Genomic DNA, 27363 nt, shown 5'->3' with positions numbered 1-27363 from the left:
GAAGCAATGGAGTTTGAAACTCACTGTATGTCTTTTCCATGTACTGAACTCTTGTTATTCAACTATGCCGAGGTAAATTCAATTTTTGATTCTAGGGCACCTTTAAAGCATATTAAAAACACTACATAGACATATAAACAACATTAAAAACTTGATTTTCACCACAGGGTGTCTTTAAAGGATTAGTTCACTTTCAAATGGCTCCAGGAGTTAATAAAGTCCTTCTGAAGTGAAGTGATTCGTTTGTGTAAGAAAAATATCCAAATTTAACAAGTTATGAAGTAAAATATCTAGCTTCCGCCAGACCGCCAAAGAAAGTGTAAAACTCTCGCAGTTCAAAAAGCTTATGCTACATCCTAAGCCTTCCCTATTCAACGTACTGAAAAAGCTTAACTGACGGGACGGCGACGCCAGTTCCGTTTTTTTCATAATTTGAATACGGAAGGTGGTCTGGCAAAAGCTAGATATTTTACATCATTTTTTTTACACAAACACATCGCTTCGCTTCAGAAGGCCTTTATTCTTTGTTAAATTCATGTGCCATCAGCCCTCATAATCTTTAATCAAAATAACTTCACCACCCTCTTTCAGTGACATATTTTCTCTTCTCTGATGATGTGTTTACCAGCATGAGGGCGGGACAACCTGACATCATAGCAGTAGCAACCATCCAATCAGTTCTCAATGGACAAAATCAAGTCCCGCCCTACATTTTTTCTTGTTCGAGAAGCCATTTCTCTCGGATATATGTCACAATAAAGAAGAAAAGACTATTACAACTTCTATTTCATGGCAACTTTAAATGGGAATAATAGATGATGACTGTTTTTTTTTTTTCCTTAACCACTCCCTCCTATACATCCAAAAATCTAGAAATTCTTCCTGGAATACACAGCTGGCATCACAAAAAAAACAAAATAGCAGAAAAAACACAACTACATTTTAACATCACAAGCATGCACATTTGTTTACAGAACTTTTTTTTTTTATGTCTAAACATGTAATTAGGAGGCTTGGTTGAGGAACAGAAAGAAAATCTGTTCATTTTCTCTAAGGGTGCTCTAAGTGGAGCACAATTTTACTGTCATTTTGCTTCAGATAGAGAGAGAAGAGGGGCTTGTGAAAGTCAATAGACAAGGCCAATTCAAGGACTGCTTGAAAATCGAGCAGCTTTGCTCTTTATTGTCTAATTGGCTGTGGTTCAAGCATTTCAGACAGCAACAATTATTACAAAGCCTGGAGCCTGACTTGCATCCAATTACACGCACATAGGGATACAGCACACGTCTCAAATCTGGAATCTCCTGCATCAGTGCTTTTCAGTCTTTCTCTCTCTCTAACACACACAGACCCAGACACAAATATACAGATGCTGCTGATTGTCACCACAGTGATGTCAACTGTGGTCAGGCCCCAAGGGAGTAGCTCCATGGGTTAAAACAGGGTGTGATTGTGGCCGTTTATGGGGCGGCAGCGCAAAGACACTGAAGGCGTAAGGGGTTTTAGATATGAGTCAGAGGTGGTCATGGTACACAAACATGTCTGCACATCATTAGAGGAGGGTAGACACAACTGTCGGAGATCACAGAAATAGGACAAAGAAAACAGCTACTGACGCACCAAGATGTGTAATTTGACAAACTTATTAGAAGCCACATATACTGTGTTTGTACCCACAGAATTACACACTACTTTAGTCACTCCTACATTATAAACCCACTTGATTTTTATACAAAAACACACTCACATCTTGTCCCCTATCAAAGCAGAAGTGGTTAATTGCTTACATTAGTGGCTAATCTGATTATCTCAGTTCAAAGGCAGTTTATGACAAAACAAAGTTTACAAGTTATTTAGGCACAATAACAGCATTATGAGTATAAGTAATGAGTATATACTGTATAAATCACAGTATTATGAGTATATAAACAGCTGTTTGTTTCACTATAGTGCCAAATTGTCTCTCTCAATTTTTATTAAAGTGTCCCCCCATGTTTGGTGCAGGAGAGTGTGTGAAATACAACTATAATAACTTTAAACACACATACTTCAGTCTGTATATGATCTATAATCCACGTGGCGAGTGTTGTTAAAGTCATCGCGGAGCTCCGCGCTGAAACCGATCAAATGCACGCTCCACATGTATATTGTAACAATCTTATTTTTCATGTATTTGTATTCAAATTCCAGTTCTGACCACATTGCGGGCAAAATACAAACAACACTCATGTGCTTGCTGTGCTGAGGGAAACATACACACGGTTCATGTGTCCGAACGCAGAGCAGGCAGGTGAATGAGCAGCACTTTTTTGACATTAGAATTCTCCGCTGTAATGCGATCATATTTTCAATATGTTGATCATATGCAACATATTTTCCATTTTTGCTGAAAAACAAACCGGCAGCACCAAAACTTCAGCTCTGGTCATGTCGCAGGGAAACGCCGTTTTGTAGTGTAGCACTGAGGAAACAAGCACCTACGACCCATGTCTCTGAATGACCACAATAGGCAATGAGACAGAAGCAATGAAAGTGATACTTCCTCATGCATAATACCGCAATTATAATCTTATGCATAATATGGTGCAAGGATTGGACTGAACGAGCTCTTTCTCATGAATAAATGCAGAGAAGTGCTCAGAACCCAGAAGAACGCGCAAGCCTATCTACACACTCCTAGGCCCGAATCTAGGTCAGATTTTGTGATTCAACTTTGCTTTTCAAACTGGAAAAATGCAAAAATAACCAATTCCCACTTGTTGATAAACTTTATGAGTGCTATTAGTGTTTTCAGTGACATGCAACCTGTACATATCTGTTAACATCTCAAAAAATGTGTTCTGGGGTTTCATGACCCTTAGTTTATGCGAGTTTAGGCCAATTGGCAGCCTAAGACAATTTTTAAGAACTGAGGGTCACCTATAAAATTAGTTTCAGGCTCAGACGGTTTAGTCTGTTACTGACCGTCTGATGCATGTTGCTGGAAAGTATTTTCTATGCTTTGATGTGAAGGCTGACTTTCAACTTCTGGGAGTAAGAACACAGGTTTTTTTTAATCAGACCACCTGGAAACAAAGTTGTGTTTACAAGGTACCATACTTTGAACAGGAAAATCAGGAAGTGTGCACATTTTCAGCTATTTTTTGTGTTGTCTACAATTTTTTGCAGCAATTACTGTCTTTTTTCATGCTGGTCTAATATGAGACTATTTTTCCCCTTAAATAGCATGAGACAATAAAACAGACTGTGGTTGGTCACTTTACATGTCAGTCAGACAGCTTTTCCTGTCTAGACAATCAGTTCTCGAGCAGAATAAGCTGCAGTGTGGACCAGACCTTATGCTGTATGTCAAAGATTAAGCCTCAGCTGTGTGTTTGTATGTATGTCTGAAAATATGGGTGTTTTTATGCAATTATGTTTCATACTGCTTTGTCTTGGATGTCTTTAAGATGCCCCTATTATGCCTTTTTTAAGGTTCCTAATATTGTTTTGGGAGTCTCCTACAATAGGCTTACATGCATGCAAGCTCAAAAAACACTTTCTTTTTCTAATAATATACATTTAACCTATCCATTTCACCTCAGTTCTTAATGTTTTGTAAACGATTCATAGAAGCTCTAAACCCCTCCTTTCCGTGAGCCTACTCTGCTCTGATTGGTCAGATGGCCCAATCCTTTGTTATTGGTCTACTGCGTGCACCGCACGCCCATTGCCAAAACTGAATGACAGCTATCAATTCGCAAGACATTGTATACAATGTATGGACCTGGTATGGACAGAAAAGATAGCATCGATTTTACCGTATCACCGATTCCGACGATGAAACATCTGAAGTAGTCGATCAACCAGAAACTGATTCCAATTATGACTGCAGTAGGATGTTTCTCTATGGTAAGTGTCACCTTAGTTTGTGTTATTTATAAGACGTGATAGCAGAGTCACTGTTTGTTGTACTTGTTATACTTTATGTAGGTGCACCTGTGGGAACTGTATCAGAATTCCAAGCGAAGCTGAAAACCTCTAACATTAGATAAAAATTTAGGCCAGATGTGTACACAGACTTTTTCATCATAACATAACAATGTTTACAGAGAGAATACTTTAACTAGTTAGCGCAGACTAGCATCTTAACATCCTATTATAATACAGATAGAGCTCCACTCAACTGTAATAATAAAAATGCAGAGGAAATGTTATGTAAGCAAACCAGGCCTACAGCCATGTTGTAAACTCCCATGTTTGCCGAGCACAAACGTGAATATCTGATAATGCATTACACTCTGTAAGTTAAACAAAAGTCATGCTCCATCCTTGATCATTACTCCAAGTAATAAGACAGACAAGCTGCATTAATCGACACATTTTTAGACAATATTGGACCCACATCTGAATAGGAGAACTACAGAAACGCGAGTTAGCTGGTTAGCAGGAGACATACAGACTAGTGTGTATGTTACACAACATAACATACAAAACTACGGATTTTGCTAGAAAATATAAACATCAATTATTAATCATACTTACAGGTTGAGATTCAGAGGAGCAAGCTGGTCCAAATAAACTGGGCATTGATCTGTATTTTAAGACCAAGCGTTTTGTGAATCCTGAGCTAAAATCCAGAGGTTTGAGAAGCAGTCGTCAGTAAAAGGACGGGAACACAACAATAGATTGTACTGCTGTGGTATTGTTGAAAAAATGAATTTTCCCTGGCGTCTGCGTGCGCAGTAAGTGGGTGGGCAATATGCTAATGTTTCGTTGTGACGTCACAGCGAAACGGCTTGGGAATCATTTTTCAAACGACTCGTTTAATTGACTCAGAGTCGACTCTTACTTTTGAGGGACAATAACATTATATATACACTTATAAATATATTATATAACACTTTCAGATTTAAAACTTTGCAGGATGTTTTCATTCACTTAGAGTTACACACTACATGAAAGGTCATTTTAAAAAATCCATAATAGGGGCACTTTAAACTTTTCACACTGTATAATGTTGGCCTTCTCACTTAGCGTGATCTATATGTGTTGTGTATATGTTTTTAGGCATTAAAAGAGGAGCCTCAGCAGCCTGTGAGTCTCTGCTGTGAGTGATAAGAGAAAATCCAGAGACTTTCTGTGAGATTGTCTATCTAGTTTTGATATATCACTGCCGTTCAACAGTTAGGGTCAGTAAGATGTTTTGAAAGAAGTTAATACTTTATACAGCAAGGATGCATATAAAGTAATTGATCAAAAGGGATAGTAAAGACTTAAGTTGTTACAAAACAATGATATTTCAAATAAATTCTTTATGTGTTCTATTCATCAAAGAATCCTGACGAAATGTTATTTTCAGCATGTCAGAATGACTTCTGAAGAATCATTTGACACTGAAGACTGAAGTAATGGCTGAATTCAGCTTTGCCATCACAGGAATAAATTATTATATTTTAAATGATTTAAATGTATTAAAATGAAAAAACAGATTGTAATAATATTTCACAATATTATTGTTTTTGATCAATTTTACTATTTTAGTGCATTTTTGATCAAATAACCATGACAACCCCAAGCTCTTGAACAGTTGTGTACATTACTACTATGTTACCACTAGATCAGCATGACATTTAATATATTTGCGGATCCATAATTTTTATCTAGTGACCTACAAAATCCTGAGCTGTGTCTGAAATTGCCCCCATGTAATTAAATAGTTCACTATTTCAAGTGTCAGCCTTTTGTAGTGGTGTCTGAAACCATAATGGAGATTGTATAGTACACATGGTCATTAATTTTTGTAATTTTTAAAATTAAAAATTTCGAAATTCGCAACTGCAATAAGACGTGCACAACCCAAAAGACTAGAGAATGCACATAATGTATAACATTGCTTTCTCTGGTGCACAATATTTACATCAGTATCTGAACTCGCTCACTCCTGACATTTACTATATAGGGAATAGTGAATGAGGGGAAAGATTTCAGACACGGCTCTAGAACTGATGGCGGCAAATGTAGGGATCAGTAGGATTCTGTCACGTTCAGTTAGTTTTAGTTTCATTTTCATGGACTCTTATTATATTTCTCTTTGTTGCCGTCTGCCTTTGTTCCTGTTTGCACGTCATTCGTCACTTATCATGGTTTTTCATTATGTTCCTAATTAGTGCACACCTGTTTGCTCCTGAGTTTGTCACCTTGTGTATTTAAGTTCATCTGTCTCTCATGGTCATTGTCCGGTATTGTTTGTGCTATCCACGCTGTCGCATTGTGTTTGTTACTATGATTATCTGTTTTGCCTTATTTAATAAAACTGCTCTATTTTAAACCACCTCACTTATCTTCATCATCTGTGTACATTAAAGGGTTAGTTCACCCAAAAATGAAAATAATGTCATTTATTACTTACCCTCATGCCGTACCACACATGTAAGACTTTCGTTAATCTTCAGAACACAAATTAAGATATTTTAATTGAAATCCGGTTCAATATTAATATTATAAAGTGACAACAATATTTTTGGAGCGCCAAAAAAACTAAATAACAACTTATTTAGTGATGGCCGATTTCAAAACGCTGCTTCAGGAAGCATCGGAGCACAAACTAATTAGTGTGTCGAATCATGATTCAGATCGCGTGTCAAACTGCCAATGGCTGAAATCACGTGACTTTGGCGCTCCGAACAGCAGATTCGACACACTGATTCATCTGTGCTCCGAATCTTCCTGAAGCATTGTTTTGAAATCGGCCATCACTAAATAAGTCGTTATTTAGTTGTTGTTTTTTTGGTGCACCAAAAATATTCTTGTCGCTTTATAATATTAATATTGAACCACTGTACTCACATGAACTGATTTAGATATGTTTTTAGTACCTTTATGGATCTTGAGAGAGGAAGTGTCCATTGCTCTGTAATGAATGACAGAATTTTCATTTTTGGGTGAACTAACCCTTTAACATTGCAGGTTCATTTGAGCACTCATTTGGGTAAGCAAAAATTCTTTATTAATGACATTTCATTGACAATTTGTAAATCATAATATTATTGTTAACATTTAAGTTTTTGTGGCTTAGATATGAGCAAACAATCTAGCAATCTCCATGGGGTCAACATGTCTGCACAGAATCTCACCTTCTTTGATCAGTGAGTCTTTTACAACTGTTAATGTAAACATAATCCTCTGTTCAGTTTTGGGTAAATGGGAATGCTTAGTGGACCATGATCATCACACCAGGGTATTCTATTTCAAAACCTTGCAGACACCTTACCATGTTATAAAGCTGATCAAAGGTCAGTAATCTCTAATAAGACCACAGTGTTCATAACTAAATGCTGGGATGTTTCCCTCAGCTACAAGTGTTATTCCAGATTGCTGAGATCAGTGGAATACAGCAGAATATCAAAATTTCTAATTTGTGGAGTTTTGCTTCTAATAGGGTGGTTGAGGAGGTATACCTCCGTCTGAAGCATTCCAGAATAGAGTAAACCTGACCTGAGTGCATTCATGGATGTCTGAGCTGCTTTGACATGTTATGGTTCCAGTGGCAAATACCAGCAACATGAAACTACAAAGCAAAAACAAGCCCACTAGATGGACCCAACCATTTCAGACCATAGTCCTGAGCAGCAGAAACCGCTCCCTGTGCAATTACTAGATATTTTTTTCCCCCAAGTCTGCAATAAATCCTGTAAAAAACATTTGAGGGTAAACATTTTGCTCTGCAAAGCTGATCTGTTGAAATCCTAGATATAAACCACAGTTTGATTTTGCACGTGGGAGACTCCCGTTGCATGCCTGAAATTTATATGCCTCCCACTGTGTGCTAGTATGTTCTCCTTTAGTTCTACTTGAGTGATTGCAATTGATTTAATTTCCTCAACATGTCAGACACACTCGGCCAGCTACACCTCGTTTAGAAGGACAGGAGCAGAGAGCTTTGGACTAACGGATGAGGTAGGCCTATACATCTACTGACTGCTGGAAGTCCCTAGGTCCTTATTACAGTTCTCTCTGTCTGTGAAGTGAACTGAAGAGGATGTATAAGTGTGTGTGGATGGATTGAGTTTGATAATAATTGGTCTGGATAAAACACTGGGACTCAGGGTTGGCGGAGTATGGTTAATTGGTTCCTGTCAAAACACTATTTATCAATCTGAAGACAGACACAGAGGAAATAATTTTTAAAGGTGCCCTAGAATTAAATATTGAATTTATATTGGCATAGTTGAATAACAAGAGTTCAGTACATGGAAAAGACATACACTGAGTTTCAAACTCCTTTGTTTCCTCCTTCTTATATAAATCTCATTTGTTTAAAAGACCTCAGAAAAACAGGCGAATCTCAACATAACACCGACTGTTACGTAACAGTCGGGATCATTAATATGTATGACCCCAATATTTGCATATACCAGCCCATGATCGAGGCATTACACAAGGGCAGAACGTCTGGATCTGTGCACAGCTGAATCATCAGACTAGGTAAGCATGCAAGAACAATAGCGAAAAATGGCAGATAACTGACATGATCCATGATAACATGAGATTTTTTGTGATATTTGTGAATTGTCTTTCTAAATGTTTTGTTAGCATGTTGCTAATGTACTGTTAATTGTGGTTAAAGTTACCATTGTTTATTACCGTATTCACAGAGACAAGAGAGCCGTCGTTATTTTCATTTTTAAACACTTGCAGTCTGTATAATTCATAAACACAACTTCATTCTTTATAAATCTCTCAAACAGTGTGTAATGTTAGCTTTAGCCACACAGCATAGCCTCAAACTCATTCAGAATCAAATGTAATACATCCAAAATAAATACAATACTCACATAATCCGATGCATGAGGCATTCTTGACGAACATCTTGTAAAGATCCATTTAGAGGGTTATTTTAGCTGTGTGAACTTTGTTTATGCTGTTCAAGGCAAGCGCGAGCTCCAGGGCGGGGGAGCGGGAGATTTAAAGGGGCTGCAACCTATATATCAGTGCATAGTTAATGATGCCCCAAAATAGGCAGTTAAAAAAATGAATTAAAAAAAATCTATGGGGTATTTTGAGCTGAAACTTGACAGACACATTCAGGGGACACCTTAGGGGCCGTTCACACAGAACGCGTCTTTGCGTCTAAAGACGCACCTTTGAGACGTGATGCAATAACGACAATTATGGAAATAATAGAAATAGGCAAACTGCAGAATTTACAGATACAAGTTTTGACATGGATAAAAAGAAAATAAGATAATAATGAGCGCCTCCTCCGCCATGTTGCCATTATATAAAACAGTTGTCATGCAAACTCGAAACGCTTGCCCCGCCTCCAAGTTCTTCTGATTGGTCAACTGTTTTGGAACTGACAGTGATGAGCGGCGCTGCGTGTAAAAGTTGAAATTCTTTTAACTTGACACGGCATCTTAAAAACGCGGCGTTGCAAAAGACGCAAGACGCGAGCATAACGGTCATGCACGTCCGTCATGCGCGTGTTTACATAGAAAAACAATGGGAAAGTAGCGCATTGGAATAGAAAAACGCGTTCTGTTTGAACGGCCCTTTAGACTTATATTACATCTTTTAAAAAGAAGTTCTAGGGCACCTTTAAAAAAAGATGGCCTTGATCATATTTCATATAATGCAATAGCAAATTTGGTCTTTCTGGTCCTCTGATGCTGCCAGCCATGTATTAGGAACTCAATACAAGAAAAAACTTAGCCAAGAGCAAAAAGAGTCTGGCATTGGTCTCTTAGATTAGAATTCTGTTATTTTGAATCTTCATGCCAAAACAGAGACCCAAAAAAAAACTAAAAGTGCTTTTTATGAAATGTATTGTGACATTCCCTGTATTGAAAGCAAATTTGAATGATAGAAGTAAATGCTTGTGAAACCAAACAAGCCTTATCACTATAACTAGACTCTGGTCTGCTAGATGACAAAGAGGTACATGGCATAATAGACAAAAGCTACCAAATAGATGTCTATGTAGAAGAGCAAAACACTGAAATAAAAACAATTAAAAGAAAATGATTCTAAAACAAAAATTGGTGACTGGAGATCCAGTATATTAGTGGATTATTTTATTATTAGGGCCCGAGCACCGATGGTATGAGGGCCCTATTGTAATTGCTCGGCCAATTATTCTTCTCTGAAATGAATCACATTTCTGAGGGCCTAAACATGCTCGAAAACTCATGAAACTTTACAGATTCGTCAGAAGTGGTGAAAATGTACATATGGGTTTCAGAATTAGGGGTGTCAAAATGGCTCGATAGCGGCACCTACAAAATTTCAATTTTGGTGCTACGTTTCACGTACAGGTATGAAATTCGGTAGGCACATGTAACAGCCCAATACCTACAAAAAAGCCCCAAAATCTGTAAACCCAACAGGAAGTGAGATATTTTGAATTTTCTCTGCAAAATTTTTTTGTTAAAAAGCTTTTGCCATTTCCACACGTTGTACTTTAATGAACTCCTCCTAGAGCTTTAATCAGATCAACATTATATTTGGTCAGTCTAATCTAAAGGCCTTTGAGACTTTAAATTGCAAAGATCTAGAGTTTTCGCTGAAGGGTGTGTCCGTGGCGGCCTGAAAAATTTCGATGTTTTGCCATGAAACAGGAAGTTGTTGTAACTCGGGTATACAATGTTGGATCTGCCCCAAACTTCACGTTTGATAATAGTGCTGGCCTGAAGACATCTACATGGCAATATTCTGTTACGGTCAAAGCACCAACTATTGGCAGCAAGAAGTGTGGCACTTTGCAATGAATTTGCCATAATTCTCCTGTATTCACTCACTTACATGCATGTTGACCACTGTTTTCCTGATGCCAACGGGTGCGAGGGCCCTTTCATCGCTGCTTGCAGCTTTAATTCATTAATTTTCATTTTTTACTTTGGAGTGGTCTAAATGTGGTTTAAAGAAAATCTATTTAATCTAGCATTACTGAATAAATTGCTTAATCAAACCACAGTGTGATTAAATGAGTGGGGAGTGAAATAACACAAGGGGGTGAAATAAAAGCTCAATTAATAAGCCAGTAAACAAACCTTGGCTTTATGGTGTACAGACACTGTCAGTTGATATTAGTTTTTTTTTTTTTTGCCTTATTGTGCTTATACTAAATGCCAAGTTATGAACCTCATATTGAACATTTATGTAACATTTATTATAGATAAAAATGCACTAGTTGAACATGGCGCTAACAACAACAAGGTCATGGGTTCGATTCCCAGAGAATGCACATAATCCTAATTGACATTTTAAGTTGTTTTGTTAATAAGTTGCTTTAAATAAAAAAAAATCCACCAAATGCATAAATGTAAGTCCATGTACACTAAATCTTCCCTCAAATCCTCTGTTTACCTACTCTGTTTACCGTCCACCTACTGTCCATCATTCCTGCCTCCCTTTTTCTGCTAAACCAGAGCTGTTTGAGCTGCAGATGTTCTGCCCTGAGGCTGAGCAGGAGAGTTAAACTCTAATCTGTCCTGTCTATTACAGTGATCCTGTCTCTGTTCTGGGCTTCCCCAAAATTTGCCTTTTTTTTTTTTTTTTTGAGCCTTGAGAGCCCAGAGTAGAAGAGTGTCAACGTTCCTCAATCCACCTCAGCTGGATCTGATTAAAAACACCTGGTTGAGGAGTAGTGATAGCACTGATCTTGACTGAGAGGACAGTCTGGTTCTATTTTTGTTTTGTTTGTTTTTTTCATGTGGATTGAGTTGGCATAAACAGAATAGGAAGAATCTTTTTAGAAAACAAAATAGTTTAATTATTCATTCAATCTAAAATAAAATGCCCATAAAATTTCGGACTGCATGTTCTTCATGGTTTTTGATGGAAGTCATCCAGCAAGTGGAGCCCAGAGAGAGTAGGTTGGTTGAAGAAAATGCTTAAATTACAATTTAGAACACCCATAACTACATGGTTGCCTGTGAATAACAAAAGTGCATATTTTGATATTATGTAACTCCACTGTGTATAATTGTGAAACATGTGTTTATCTTCATAAAAAAATTGCCTTGCCTTTATGATCATTACTGATGGGCAGACCTGAAGCTACAATTTTACAAAGAAAGCTCTACCATAATTTATTATCATAATTTTTGTTGTTGTTTCTTTGATTTAAAAAATACCTATTGATATCAAACAAAAAGATCACGTCTGCACGTCTGAGACACCAGAATTAATCAAATCATAACACTCACACTTCTGAGCCAAACTAATTTGACATAATTTTAGCAACAACCAGTACCAAGTACAGCACATGTTGTAATGCATCCTAAAACCATTGGCACTGGTTCTCATCTTCAAAAGCATTGTGAATGTAGTCACTGAAATATCTAGAAATTCACAACGGCACCTAGGTAAGATGTTTTCCAGACCGGCGTCTAGGAAACACAGGTCAATAATGTGAGGCAGTAATAGCACAGTGGGGAGAGCGAGGAATCTATTTTCGGTGAGAAGAGACCGTGTGTTGCTGTTGACAGACTGAACTGTTATCCATTTCAACACTTCCTTGGCTTCTCCTCTGTGGTATGTCCTACCCCTCCCCCTCAACACACATGTACACAAGCACATACGTGAATGTTCACAATTGCAGACAATACACAAGATAAGTGCTACCTATAATGTTGTGGGTAGGAGTTTTCTTTTTTTTTTCTTTGATTTCTAAAGGGCATAACTGTGTGGTAGCTGTGAGGTATTTTAAGTGAGACTCCTGGAAAGCCTGTACAGAGCTGCCAATTACTGTCCCTCATATCATAGTGTGGTATATCAGGTGCCTTTGAAGAGCGCCCTTTTTAACAAGTTCAGCCTCTGGAATTGTACAGTAGATAATAGTGCTTCTGAAATATTGCATTCTTTAAGAGTTTATTGCATTTACAAATTTAGGCTGCATCCGAAAGCCGGAAATATGCTGCCTCCACAGGCAGCGTATGGATGTAGGAAGGCAACAAGGCACGTCCGAATCCATTGATCGTGTCACATCCTGTCTGGTGAGATATCTCCATCAGATCGATTTTTCAAGGCAGCATAGATTTTTCCTTCACTGCCTTTGTTATTATGTTGTTCCATTCAGTGACACTTGAGCTAAAAAATAAATATGGCATCTAAAAGTTCTGGTTTGTGGTCAGTTTATCTGTAAATGTACATTTGTGACTACTTTTTCCGCTTTTGATGTAATTAATTTATAGTAATTAAATAATCGCTATAACCAAAGCTGTCTTTATTTTTTTGTAGATTATTAAACTGTTATGCTGCCTCAGAAAGTCTGTCCAAAATCAGTTTCAGGAGGTACCTTCATGCGCAAACGCTGCCTGCAGAGTCACTGTCTGATAAGGCAGTGAGGCAACAAGTCAGCTTTTGGACGCAGCCTTATAATGTTTTAGAATAACAATGTGAATAGAACTTTTTAGTCTTTGTATTAATAATAATAGTGCTTTTAGTAATTGCACACATTTTGTCATTTAAGATTTACAGATGCAGGTTCCGAGGTAAACAACACATTTTGCAAGCATTTATAAAAATAATAGGGTATGTGACACCCTTAATTTGCTTTATTTATTTATTTATTTTGTCCAAAAGCGCTATACAAGTACCTAAATAAAAAGTAAAAATCAGAGATAAAAAAAATCAACATCACAATTTTTTTTTTCTTCAGGAAAAATACTATATAAATACTTGGGTATCATTTGCCTTAGCAGTGCAGTTCAGAAACTTCCACCTTTCCACCTTTCCCAGCTCCAGCTGTATAGATCTGCTATGGGTAATTCATGTATGCTATATTGTACAGCAGCGGCATGTCTTACTTGCTCACAGCAGCATGTCGTGTATGTATTGGCAGTAGCAAGTCTCATTCTTGCTCTGCAGCAGCAGCAATAACCTACAGCAACAGCAATCTATTCCGCCAAGACCAAACATATCAACATTGTCATACCTATTGGTATAGGTATTGTCATACCTACCCATGTATGTGTGTATATATATATATATATATATATATATATATATATATATATATATATATATATATATATATATATATATATATATATATATAAAATTTCACTTCAGAGGCCTGTGCCAACAAAATTTACCACTGGCCCTACGAACCTACACTCCTAAAATGCTGGGTTAAAAACAACCCAAGTTGGGTTGAAAATGGACAAACCCAGCGATTGGGTTGTTTTAACCCAGTGGTTGGGTTAAATGTTTGCCCAACCTGCTGGGTAGTTTTATTTAAACCAACTATTGTTTAAAAATTGCTATATGGCTAGCTTAAAATGAACCCAAAATAGTTGGGAAATTAAAAACCAGATGCAATTAGAGACAACAATAATAGACAAAAGGTGAATGTTTATTAATAAGCTTTAATATTTTATTAATATAAATTTAATATTTTATTAATATAAATGTATTAATAAGCAATTTAATAAATGTTTATTGTTTAATAATTATTCGTTGAACATTAATAAATGTTCATTTCCAACATACTTTGGGTTAATTTTAATTAAGCAATACAGTAATTTTTAAACAATAGTTGAGTTAAATAAAACTACCCAGCAGGTTGGGCAAACATTTAACCCTACCGCTGGGTTAAAAAAACCCAATTGCTGGGTTTGTCCATTTTCAACCCAACTTGGGTTTTTTTAACCCAGCATTTTTTAGAGTGTATGTTGTATATTATGAAAGCAAAATTCCTGGATCCACACTCTTAATTTGAAACATTGTCAGACATCACCCGTTGCCATTTATGACTCCCAAAGCCACAGTGGTCTCCTAAAACAAAAATAACATCTGGGAGTTGCAGGTGATTCTGGATGATGAAGTGGGCCTCCACACATATGTTACGCTCTCTTGGTGGTGCATGTTTGCAGCTGGTGGAAAAAAGCATGCTTTCATCTTCACATGCTTCAGAGCAGAAACGTGACCTCTTGCATTGTAACAGAAATTACCTCATTGTATGGGGCCATTAATAGTGCTAAAATAAACAGCAACTCTGTCTTTAGTCTATTATTTTCTTCTTTTTTTTTCTCTCAATAATATCATGCATTTCTTGGCAGTGCAGTAGACTGTGCTGTCCTGGTGGTGCATTCAGAATGAGAAACCCCACTGCTCTATATTTGACTTACTCCAGCGTCCAGTTACCACTAATCACTGTGTTGAAGCATTTTGCAGTGTGTAAATGTTCCAAAGTGCTTTGCGTGTTTAGATCTCAGGGTGTGGAAAAGGGCACTCCTGGAGTTTTGGTTAATAGTGGTAATAATCTGAGGGCAGACTAAAAGTTTGGCTGAAACTGCAGGCGACACAAATTATTTCAAATTAATATAACTTTTGTGAGTATAATTATGTTCTGTCTTAATGTTCCAGTAGCTACAGGGTGTTTGGTTACTAAATGAGCAAGTCTCTATAGCAGTAGTTCTTGATCTTTTTGACTCCAAGGCCCCCCATTGTTCAAAAAGTTCCAATGACTTTTCCAGTTGTTTGTGATGTACTGGATACATGTTGATTTTTAAAAATTATTTTTACTCACATTTTCTACTTAATTAAAATATTTTGGTATTTTGGACTTTTTCATGTCTAGAAATCACACTTTTAAAAACTGGCTATATATGCAGTCAGTCATTCCAAATATGTATACATTTATAATAAAAAATATTTCGATTTTTACTTGTTTTAGCTTATTTTAATGTATTATTTTAAATAATTCTAAGTCATTCTGAGGCCCACTTGGAAGTTATCTGAAGCCCCCTAGTGGGCCCTGGACCCCTTGATTAAAACCATTTGAGAACCAGAGGAAGTCCTCCCATATAAATGGTTATAAACCCATATAAAAGTGATGGCCCTGCTTTTTTTATTTATTTTTTATTTATTTATTTATTAGGTGGTGATTATATTTTTTGGTTATTTTTGCCTACTGTGGACAAAAAAAAAATAACACATGAGATGTAATTTTACCCAGCTATAAGTGTTTTTGCTTCCCTGCAGTATTCCGAAATGCTGGACAATTGATGGATGAAGAACAGATGAAGGTTTTCTCATGCCATCACATTGCATTCATTACATTTTACCATCACATGTGTGTCCCAGACAATAAGCCTCTTTTTCTCTTGCCTCATGCATTTATCATATGTCTGATGATATACAGTAATTGGTGCCATAAACCAGTTTCTGGGAATGGTAAACATATAACATATATTAAAGGGATAGTTCACCCAAAAATGAAAATTATTCCATGATTTACTCACCCTCAAACCATCCTATGTGTATATGACAATCTTCTTTCAGACGAACACAGTCGGAGATATATTTAAAAATATCCTTAGTCCTCCAATGTTTATAATGGTTGTGAATGGGGGGGGGGGGGCACGTTTTAAAAATGCATCCATCCATAATCAAAGTAATCCAAATGGCTCCAGAGGGTTAATAAAGACATTTTGAAGCAAAGGGATGTGTTTTTGTAAGAAAAATATCCATATTTAAAAATTTATAAATTCAAATAACTAGCTTTTGACTAGAATGCGCAAGTCAACTTGGGCAGAAGAGGTTTCAAGGTTGTTTTATTTATATAGCACATTTAAAAACAGCAAGCATGGCTGAACAAAGTGCTGAACAATAAAGCGAAGGAAAAAGAAAGTACAAAGTGCTACATACATTCACATCATATACTCATACTGAATTAAAAGCTAAAGAAAAAAAGTACGTTTTAAGAGAAGATTTAAAAATAGTTATAGACTGTTCCACAGCCTGGGGCCAGCGATAGCAAAGGCTGTATCACCTCTCTGCTTTAATCGCGATCTGGGGACACAGAGAACTCAGATTTCGTGTGGGATTGTAGGGGTGGAGTAGCTCTGACAGATAGCTTGGTGACGGGTTATTTAGGGATTTAAAAACAAAAAGAAGAATTTGAAATTCAATTCAATGATTTCAAAATTGGGGTAACATGATCAAATTTGCGTTTTCTTTTGAGAAATTTTGCAGCGGCATTTTGCACTAGTTGAAGACAGGCAAATAAGATTTAAACCTACTGAGGACAGTTCCCTTTCCACTTTCCAGACGGGACAGGAGAATTTTATGATCAACTGTATCAAAAGCCGAGGTTAGGTCTAATAGTATCAAGATCACAGATTCACCAGAGTCAGTCGTTAACAGTATATCTTAAAAACCCGTAATGAAGCCGACTCTGTACTGTGTAGAGGCTTAAAACCAGATTGGAAAGTTTCAAAAATGTGATTTGAGCTAAGAAAAGACTGCAGCTGAATAAAAACAGTTTTTTCCAAAGCTTTAGTAAGAAAAGGAAGAGTCGAGATAGGTCAAAAATTATTGAAATCACTATCACTTCACAAGTGAAAGTTTCTTGAGAAGAGGAGTGACGGTAGCTTCTTTAACCCTTAAATGCATACCTCGGGTCTTTAGTGACCCGGGACGTCATTCACCACCCTCCTCCTCGTGCATTTTTTAAAGTTAGACATCAACCTTCTTGGTATTCCTCAATCAATTCATTATAAAGAATATAACAAGAAAAAAATAATACAATTATAAAAGAATGCCATTTTTTGTAAAAATTGTATAGGGTCGCAAACGACCCGAGGTGTGTATATGTGTACATATATTTTTTCTGCACAACAATAATTGAATCTTAGATGACAGAATAAGTGCAATTCACCTTTATTCCACAAGGTGGCAATGTCTGATACACAATGCTGAAGTGACGACTCATTCAGACAGAAAACGAAATAATAAGAAAAACATGAAAGCAATTTACTGCAGAACAAGTCCTGAACGCAATCAAATATGACTGTAACTGTCACTGCATGGATCTGATTAAACTGTTAGCGATCGAAATATTGATTTTGAAGATGTTGAAAATTATATAGTTCTGAGAATATGTTTGAGATCACGATTGGGCTCATATTCATGACTTCAACCATAAAACTAGCCCATTATTTGCTGAATTTACTGTGAAATGAGCTCTGACGAGGACAGTGATGATGGCATAAAACATCTGCTCAAACGGAGCCCTTTCAAGCTCCAAAAGGTAACAAAATATGATTTATTTTATTCTTCTGTAATTGTTACTCTAATATCAGAGGAGTTTTATATTATCGCGACAGGTAGAGATCCTTCCGTGTTAGATATAGATCCGGGTCGAAAAAGACCCGAATAGGTAAGAATGATTGGCGAAACAGTCATGCATTTAAGAACATAAGCATTTATTCAGAAAAGACACAAGACATGGCCCAACTATATCAAAAATTTGTTTCAAAAAACGAGGATTACTCATTGGGCAAGTTGACTTGAGCAGTATGTGTACGGTTGTCCGCCAGAAGCTAGTTATTTGAATTTATAAAGTTTTGAATATGGATATTTTTCTTACAAAAATGCATCCCTTCACTTCAAAAGGCCTTTATTAGCCCACTGGAGCCGTATGGATTACTTTGATTATGAATGGATGCATTTTTTGTTTGTTTGTTTTATAAACCTGGCCCCCCATTCACAACCATTATAAACCTTAATATATCTCTTACTGTGTTCGTCTGAAAGGAGATTGCCATATACACATAGGATGGCTAATGATGGTAAATGGTAAATGATGGGATTATTTTCATTTTTGGATGAACTATCCATTTAATAGGAAAATTGTCATCATTTACTCACCCTCATGTTGTTTCAAACCTGTATGAGTTTCTTTCTTCTGTTGAACACAAAAGAAGATATTTTAAAGAATGTTCTTAACCAGACAGTTGATGGACCCCATTGACTTCCATATGCATCAGTGGCTACCGTCATACTCATGGCTACTATCAACTGTTAGATTACCAACATTCTTTAAAATTTTATGTTCAACAGCAGAAAATCTTGGAACATCTTGAGGGTAAGTAATGACAATTTTTATATTTGGATGAGCTATCCCTTCAAAGGGGCTATATGTGAGAATTTCCATGTATAAATCACTTTTTATTGCCAATGTGTGAACAGCTTGTAATGAAACTGAGACCGTTCCCTGACTTCTTAGGTTGTCTATGAAAGCCTGTAGTAGAATGACTTTTATGTGAAGGACTCTGACATTTTTCGCTGGGAAAATCAAAAGGATGTTATCTTTATGTGAGCTCCTGAGTCCTGAGAGCCTCTCTTCTGTTCTATGACACATGAAATTAATGTTTATACAGTGTTCAGGTGGCTAATGTTCAATGTGTCATGGAAAGACGAGTGTGGATGGTGTCTGAATGTTCTTTACTATATTGCTGCAAAGGGATTTCCAACATCTTTTTACCTCTAAGCAAAGAATGAAAAAGAACTTCGCCATGAGTATATCAGGGCATTGAATCACGTTCAGTTTTTTATTTGTTATGTGTGCACAAGTGCGAGCACGAGCAGTAAGTGCTGCGGTTCATTTAACGCCGCCTGTGTCGCTAATAGCAAGGGTTTCTAAATTCAGCATATAGCCCCTTTAAGGTACTGTAAAGAATGCAAAGCTATTACAAGCACTCTGTTCCTTCAACACAACTCAGAGATGCCGTTTAGCCCCGAACTAGGACTGATTCATTGTAAAACATGTTGCCTCTTCAGACAGTTAAAGACCGAATGGCCCTTATCTGGCTGTCTGCAGACATATCTGTGGCTCTCAGGCTGGTTTAAAGGCATTCCTGGCTGTTTTATCTGGGTTCGTGGAGTACAGGCTGTCTCTCATAAGGATCTCCCTAATCAGTCTTAATTAATAAAACAAATACAGCCTTAGGAAGTGCCAGAGTTTCATTAGTGCATGCAAGGCCAAAAAGAGGCTCTCCCTCTCTCTTATTATTACAACTTTATTGGTTTCTCTGGAAAAAAGTGATCTTCTCCAAGTAGACATTAAAATATTGTACCTGTAATGCATTCATAGTGAATTTCCAGGCATTTGTATCAACACCAAACATCACATTTGTGTTTTTTGACATCTGTCCCGGCTCTTTCATTGTGTTTCTTTGCTTTTATGTCCCTGGTTTTTGCACGGCACATTCTGAGGCTTGCTGACAGATGTTTTTGCAGACACAATATGAGATATTTGGACATGCTGATCTGTCTAGACTCGATGACAGTAACGCTGCTGCTGCCATGTGCTTTGAAACACAGGTCAGAGGGGTCAATGGCACTTTAAAGAAACATTCTCTGGAATTTCTGATCAGGGATTGTAGGAGAAAGGGTCATGTAGGGATGAAATAGTAGTAGGGATGTATGCTAACAATAACAATCCCTATCTCACCTCCATGCTACTTGGATGAGATAAATTGGCATGAATAGTCAGAAAGAATGACTCTTGATATCTATGTATCTTGGTGTGTGTGTGTTTTCAAATATGCTTGTAGAATTCCCATAGACTTCCCCTTTTGAATAGAATCCCTGCTGGGGAAAGGAAGAATCCTACTGGAGTCAAGCATTCATCGGAAATAGGAAATTTCAAATCCATTTGGTCAAGGACTTCGATGTAATGACTCCCTATGGAGGCTGATCAGAAAAGCAGGCAAAGAATTTGGAAAGCACTAAAAGCATTTACTGACATTCAAAAGGACACCAGAAAGAGAGAAAGAAGTTTTATAGATAGCTAGTTCTGCTCTAGTTTGGCAAATTAAATGGAGTTGGGGATCTGGCAACCCAGGATGCCCACTAAGTGCAAACAAACACTGAGGTTAGAGGGAGAAGCAGCAGGCGTATGAGGGAACCTAAGAGAAATTACATAAGAACAGAATGATTGCCATATTGTGTTGTGGAAGCGCTGGCTGGCTATCTATCTACTTCTCTCTCTCTCTCTCTCTCTCTAAATGTTGTCAAACCAACATTCAAAGTGTGTCTTGACATTATAGTTAAGGTAAACATTGTTAAAAGTTTTTTTTTTTTAAGTTTAATTCTTTTTAATTCTGCTTTGTTATTAGGGCCCGAGCACCTACTGTAATCTCCGAAATGAATCGTATTTTTTAGGGCCTAAACGTGCTCGAAAACTCATGAAACTTTGCACACGTGTCAGAAGTGATGAACATTTATATCTGATATTGGTTTCTGAGTTAGGTGTGGCAAAGTGGCGCTACGTTTCACGTACAGGTATGAAATTCGGTAGACACATGTAACAGCCCAATACCTACAGATAAATTAAAGGGCGCAAAATCTGTAAACCCAACAGGAAGTGAGATATTTCGAATTTTCTCTGCAAAAGACGTTGACATTTCCAGCGTTGACGTTGTATGAACTTTAATCAGATCAACGTCATATTTAGTCAGTTTAATCTAAAGACCTTGGTGACGTTAAATTGCGAAGATCTAGAATTTTCGCTGAAGGGCGTGTCTGTGGCGTCCTGACAAATATCGATGTTTCGCCATGAAACAGGAAGTTGTTGTAACTCAGACAAACGATCCTATTTTAACGATCTAAGCGCATGGTCTAAAGCGCACGACGCAAGTGCACTTAGGGCGTGTCCGAATCCACTTTTGCTAGTTTAAGGACGTGAAAAATGGTCGGTGCGCCCGGCACATTGTCTGAAAGGGTTGTCCCTGTTCTCTTAATGAGTAATGTGTGTGTTTTAGGTCTAATACGCAATAAACCAACCAGAGACTCGTCTACCTTTCCCTTTAAAAGCCAGTTGCGCTCGCGCCATTGGCGTATTTGCTATTTACAAGGCGGAATTTGCAAGCGCTGTTGAATATCAAATGTCAAGTCAAATGTCAAGTGTCCCCAACTAAGCAAGCCAAAGGCAACAGCGGCAAGGAACCCAAACTCCAACAGGTCGCATAACAAGCAGAGGGCACACAAATGGGTGCAAATACATTTGCTATTTAAACAACGTGGCGAAGGACGTGAAAATGATAACTGCGCTGGGCTGAAACTAACAAAAAAACACTTGCATTGCTCTGGGTGTATGATAGGGCCCACAGTGTCCGAACTGCCCCAGACTTCACATGTTTGATAATAATCATGGCCTGAAGACATCTACATGGCAATATTCAGTAATAGTCAAAGTGCCACCTGCTGGCAGCAGGAACTGTGGTGCTTCAAAATGCCATATTTTTCCTCTATTTATCCGCTTAAATGAATATCGCCCACTGTTCAGTTTTCCTAAGGCCACCTGGTGGTGGTGAGCCCAGGTGCGAGGGCCCTTCCATCACTGCTTGAAGCTTTAATTTCATTTAGAGTCCTATTTGAATGAAATTGTTCCATCCTGTTTGCTTCCTCAATTCAAATTTTTTAATTTATCAGGCTAAATGATTAAACATCCTGCTGTTTATTAGCATGTTGGGTTTGTGAGACTACACAATGTAGTCTTTATCCATCATCAGCCTTAGAAAATAAATGAATTTAGAGCCAACCCAGCATCTCATTCTCCAAATCAAGTAAAGTAAATGAATTAAAGGCTTGGCAATTGAGGATGTTCTTGCTTGAAGGCAAATCTGATCAGAGAGGGTTGGCCTTTCTGTGCACTTCGGCTGGGCAGCAGAACTGTGGATAAGGCCTTCGACCTCAGCTCTGAAAGATTGAAAATGTGTCTGGTAAAAGCTTCCAGACCTCCACGCCATTTAGACTGAAGGGATGGAGCCAAAAGCCATGAAATATAACAGTTTGACTGCAATGCCAATTAATTGCATACGAACAAAAGCACTTTCCTGCTGTGCTTCCATAACTTAATACATTTGCAGATCAGGGTTAGCGAAATCATTTTTCAAACCACAAATGTCATTCAGGACAAGAAAAATGTCTGAAAACATGGACGTCATAATCATTTGTAACGGAAAAAAGGAGTAGAAGCTGCAGTAGGCTGCAAGACGAGGCAATAAATCATTTTGCTGCAATTTATAGCATTGCTGTTAAGTGAGACAAGGTTAGTTAAAATAAAAATGTGTTTGTCTGATACGAGTCGCCACTGCTGCTATCTTTTGCTTTCAGCTGGATTCTGAAGTTCTCAAAAAGTTCCAACATGAAACCATCAAACATGTATATCCCAAAGTCTTTAGGGGAGACTTTACATTTGGAAAACCAACCTACATGGCATTAACATATGTTTTTTACAAAAAAATAAAAGTGACCTACTGTTCTAGACAGTCCTGCATAGATAGTTGCTCACTGTGGTTATCTTTTCCAGATTAGAGTGCACAGGAAACCTTGTGGTGTTAACTTAGAGATGACATCTGGAAGTACCTTATCAGGAATGAAGACTTTTGTGTTGTTCATCCATCATTTTGACTTTGCACTTCTGTTTCTGCTAAATGTGCTTCAGTGATTTAGATTCAATAGCTATCTATTCATCCATTTGTTAAAGAACATTAAAGAGCAATTGAAGAATATAGAATAATTTCACCATAAATCAATGCCTGAACATTCATCAACTCAATCTAGATGATACACTGACCGTTATGGTTCCTTGCAGCTCTTCCCCACCCCGACTCAGTTACTTTCATTATTTCTTCTTTCATTATTGCCTCTAAGTATTGTGTTTCATTTAGTACTTAAATAGTTTCTCACATCCATAAACTCAAACAATGTGATTACACAGCTGCTCTTACCGCTGCACGCTGGAAAGCCCCCCTGGTGTAGGTGCCACCTCCTCTGTAGGTGATGGAGGGGATCGCTTTGCTGAAGAGCGAGCACTTGTGCTGGTGGGCTTTGGGTGCGGACACATAGTCCACTCTTGTAACCACATGGCTCTTGGAGCTAAATGTCACCAGCGCTACACGTGTTGCCTCAGGCGCCACCGGAAAATCTGACAGCAGCTTTCTCACAAATCGCAGCTCGCTCCCAAAGTTGGAAGCTCCCACGCTGGACGACTCGTCCACGAGGAAGACCAGATCCAGACAACCTCCCCGCTCCCGAAGAAGACGCACGTTCTTTCGGAAAACCTGGCCAAGACGTTCTACTTTGCTCTCTGCACTCTCAGAGAGGTTTTGCCGGGTTTGGGCCGCCTGACGCAGAGCCTGTAGGGAAAGCTGCTGAGCCTGGCTCGGCCAGCCGGCACAGCCTGACCAGTACAGAAGCAGTAAGGTGAACCTTAAAGTCAATGTAAGTCTTAGCGTCACCATGTTAATGACACAAACACCAGTGTCCAATAGTGGTGCAAGTTTGTTGCAGTCCTCCTGTTGTTTCTCTTCTTTTGTTTTCTCTATCTTTTCCAAGCAGAGTGAGTCTCCTATTTCTCCGTGGGTCTCAGGCATCTGTGGAGCTCCTGCATTTCAGACACCCTCCAAATACGTCTCCCCTCTCTCTCAAAATCATTTAAGAAGAGCGAGACAGTGAAAAAAAGTTCGGTGAGAACGAGAGAGGGTGTGTGTGCTGGTGTGAGACTGAGGGAAGGAGTGAGAAGGAAGAGGGAGAGAGCAGCGGCAGAGGAGGAAAAAATGGGCAGTCAGAGGCGTGAGTGTCTCTCTCTTTTTCTTCTCGTCCCGTTCGCTTTCTTGTTCCTTACTTGTTCTCCTCTTCTCTCTTTCTTTTTCCTCTGCTTGTCCTGGAGTGCTTGGGTTTGGTTGTGTGTCATTGGAGCACTCCAGACTGTCTGTCAGCCAATGCCTTTGTGAGAGAATAAGTGTGTGTGTGTGAAGGAGAGAGAGAGAGAGAGAGAGAGAGAGAGACGTTTGTCTATCGGCCTGTCAACATGCCCAAAGAAAACATCAGCACGGGGCCTGTTGATCAAATCCATATGTCTGGCACTCATCTGCTCTCGGACAAACACTCTCACCAAACCACCAGGCAGATACCAAGAGAGCCATCTGCTAATGAGAATAAATGGCTGGAGCTGTAGACAAAACAAGCATGTAATGGATACAAAGCATCGCAATTTGACAAGCAGAAAAGCTGTTAACAGGTTTTAAATCGAAGCAACGTTATATATTAAGAGTCCACATGTCACGTGAAAGTTTTGTAAGCAAAGCCTCCAGTCTTTATTACTTCCTCTTGTTTTCTCTTGGTGGTCTTGTGGGGAGAGAAATCTCAAGTAGGATCTGACCCCCCTTCTCTCTCTCTTTTATTTGTTCCTCCTCTCTTTTGTGATTTTTATCTGTAACCAAAACAAAGTCCCAATGCTTAACGCAGTTTTAGGTGGGCTGGCCACGTTTTGGCTGTATAACAGAGCATTTTGAGCCAGGCTAAAACTTGTATTAACTAAAGTAATACAAATGAACACCACGTGTGAAGAATCCCTGCTGTCATTGCTTTGACAGGACAAAACAGACAAGGATTTGCAGTATTGTGAGATTATAGCACAGAGAGCTACTGATTCTTGACTGAAACAACATGCTGAGTATTAAGTGTTGTCTATAAAGTTAACTGTGAACTCTGTGACTGACAGCAAAAGAGGACATTGGTGTTTGGCTTGCTAAGTCCAAGCAGCTGGTGCTTCCTTCTTACAGGGACACATACATTATATATATGTATGTATCTGTGTATGTATGTATCTATCTATCTATCTATCTAGATATATGTATTTATTTGTTAATGTATTCAACCTGCATGCCAACATGATATACTGTAGCCTACACACATATTGCTAGTTATACAAATGAACCGTAAATCCACCCTGATTGGTAAATAGTGTCCTATTTCTTCTGTCTTTTATCTGATTGGCAGAAGTGATGTGGTGGTGACACATTCTTGACATCCAAACAAGAGGGACAAAACACTTAATTTCTCATAACATCAGTGTTAAGCAATTTGCTGTTCCATATTTAAATATACAGATCTCAAAACATATATCTATACTTGTTCTGATGCATTTGATTTTAACAGTTGAGTTGCAAGTCCTTTTCCTCAGGCTTGGCAAAGCAAAGCGTCTTATGTAAAAACTTAAAAATTGTAGAATAGTGCCCTCTACAGGTTAATAAAGGGAACTTGTTATTCAGTTGTTTACAGAAATCCAGTGTTTGTCATAAATACCAGTGAAACTATTTTTCAAAACCAATCCTTTCAGTTGGGAACATTGTCAGAGCAGAAGGAAGCTATTTTTCTTCCAGGACAACCTTGTATGCGGCTTGAGTCATGCATCCTTCACAATGATGGATCTGCCTGATTCCAGTCTTGAAGATCATCCAGATCATTTCACAGTGGGTATGAGACACTGTGGGTTGTAGGCCTCTCCATGTCTCTGTCTAACCTTTAGAGGACCATATGTTGGGCAAAGCTGAAAACTGTACTCATCAGAGAAGATCAGAATAAGGCAGGCATTGGCCAGCCCAAACTCCAGACTTGAACCCCATTGAAACCTTTGGAATGTGATCAGGTGGAAGATGAAAGGTCAAAAGCTATCAAATCAAGCCAAGCTGCTTAAATTTTTGCACCAGGAGAGATTTATTAGCACGTGCCCACACAAAAAGGTGTAAAGGTGTCATCCCTTACGGAACAAAAATATATGGGAATATACTGCAAAATATAATGCAATATGTTACATAATACATTTCGATATATGGGAAACTACTGCTTATATTTCATAATATACTGTAATATATGCATTGACCATATGGCTTTATATTGATACATATAAAATAAATAGAAATGAAGACAAAAATAGCATTACATGTAATATTCATGAAGTTTTATCCTTTAATGTGTACATATATTGCACATACAATATATGTACATCTTTAAGACAATATATTACTTAATTTAAAAAGTTGTGGCTGTGCTCTCTTCAGCACAGTGAGAATCTCTTTGCTAAATACTTTAATACATGCGGGTTTGCTAGTGCTATTGTTAAATGAATAAAACATTTATAATAAAATAATTATAAAATATGAAAAAAAAAAATATATATATATATATATATATATATATATATATACTTTCTATTCATCAAGGAATCCTGGAAAAAAAGTACACAACTTTTTTCAACATTGAAAATAATCATAAATGTTTATTAAGCAGCAAATCAGCATATTAGAATCATTTCTGAAGGATCATGTGACACTGAAGACTGAAAATTCAGCTTTGCATCACAGGAATAAATTACTTTGTCAAATATATTTATATAGTACACAGTTATTTTAAATTGTACTGTATTTTTAATTAAATAAATGTAGCCTTGGTTAACAGACGAAACTTCTTTTAAAAACATTAAAAATCTTAGTGGTTCCAAACTTTTGGACTGGACTGTATATATATATATATATATATATATATATATATATATATATATATATATATAAACACACACACACTGTACAAATTTTGAATAAAAACAAAAACAGAATGAATGATGTGGAAGTTTTAAATTTCAATATTATATTCAGAACATAGATGACATATCAAATGTTTAAACTGAGAAAATGTATAATTTTAAGGGAAAAATAAGTTGATTTTAAATTTCATGGCATCAACACATCTCAAAAAAGTTGGGACAAGGTCATGTTTACCACTGTGTGGCATCCCCTCTTCTTT

The 27363-nt window shown here is 37.6% G+C and overlaps 1 protein-coding gene across 5 annotated transcripts in view; it reads right to left on the bottom strand.

Annotated features, from left to right (window-relative positions):
- Window positions 1–24164, bottom strand: part of svep1 (sushi, von Willebrand factor type A, EGF and pentraxin domain containing 1) — a 107848-nt gene extending 83684 nt beyond the window's left edge. For all 5 annotated transcript variants that reach the window (XM_067401497.1, XM_067401499.1, XM_067401501.1 and 2 more), the window contains exon 1: window positions 23508–24164. In XM_067401497.1, coding sequence (XP_067257598.1) covers window positions 23508–24152 — 645 coding nt within the window. In that variant the 5' untranslated portion in view covers window positions 24153–24164. The remainder of the gene's footprint in view (window positions 1–23507) is intronic.
- Between the last annotated feature and the right edge of the window lie 3199 nt (window positions 24165–27363).

Source organism: Chanodichthys erythropterus, chromosome 11, assembly GCF_024489055.1.
Source record: "Chanodichthys erythropterus isolate Z2021 chromosome 11, ASM2448905v1, whole genome shotgun sequence".
Lineage (NCBI taxonomy): Eukaryota > Metazoa > Chordata > Actinopteri > Cypriniformes > Xenocyprididae > Chanodichthys > Chanodichthys erythropterus.
This window is presented reverse-complemented; position numbering and strand designations above follow the sequence as displayed.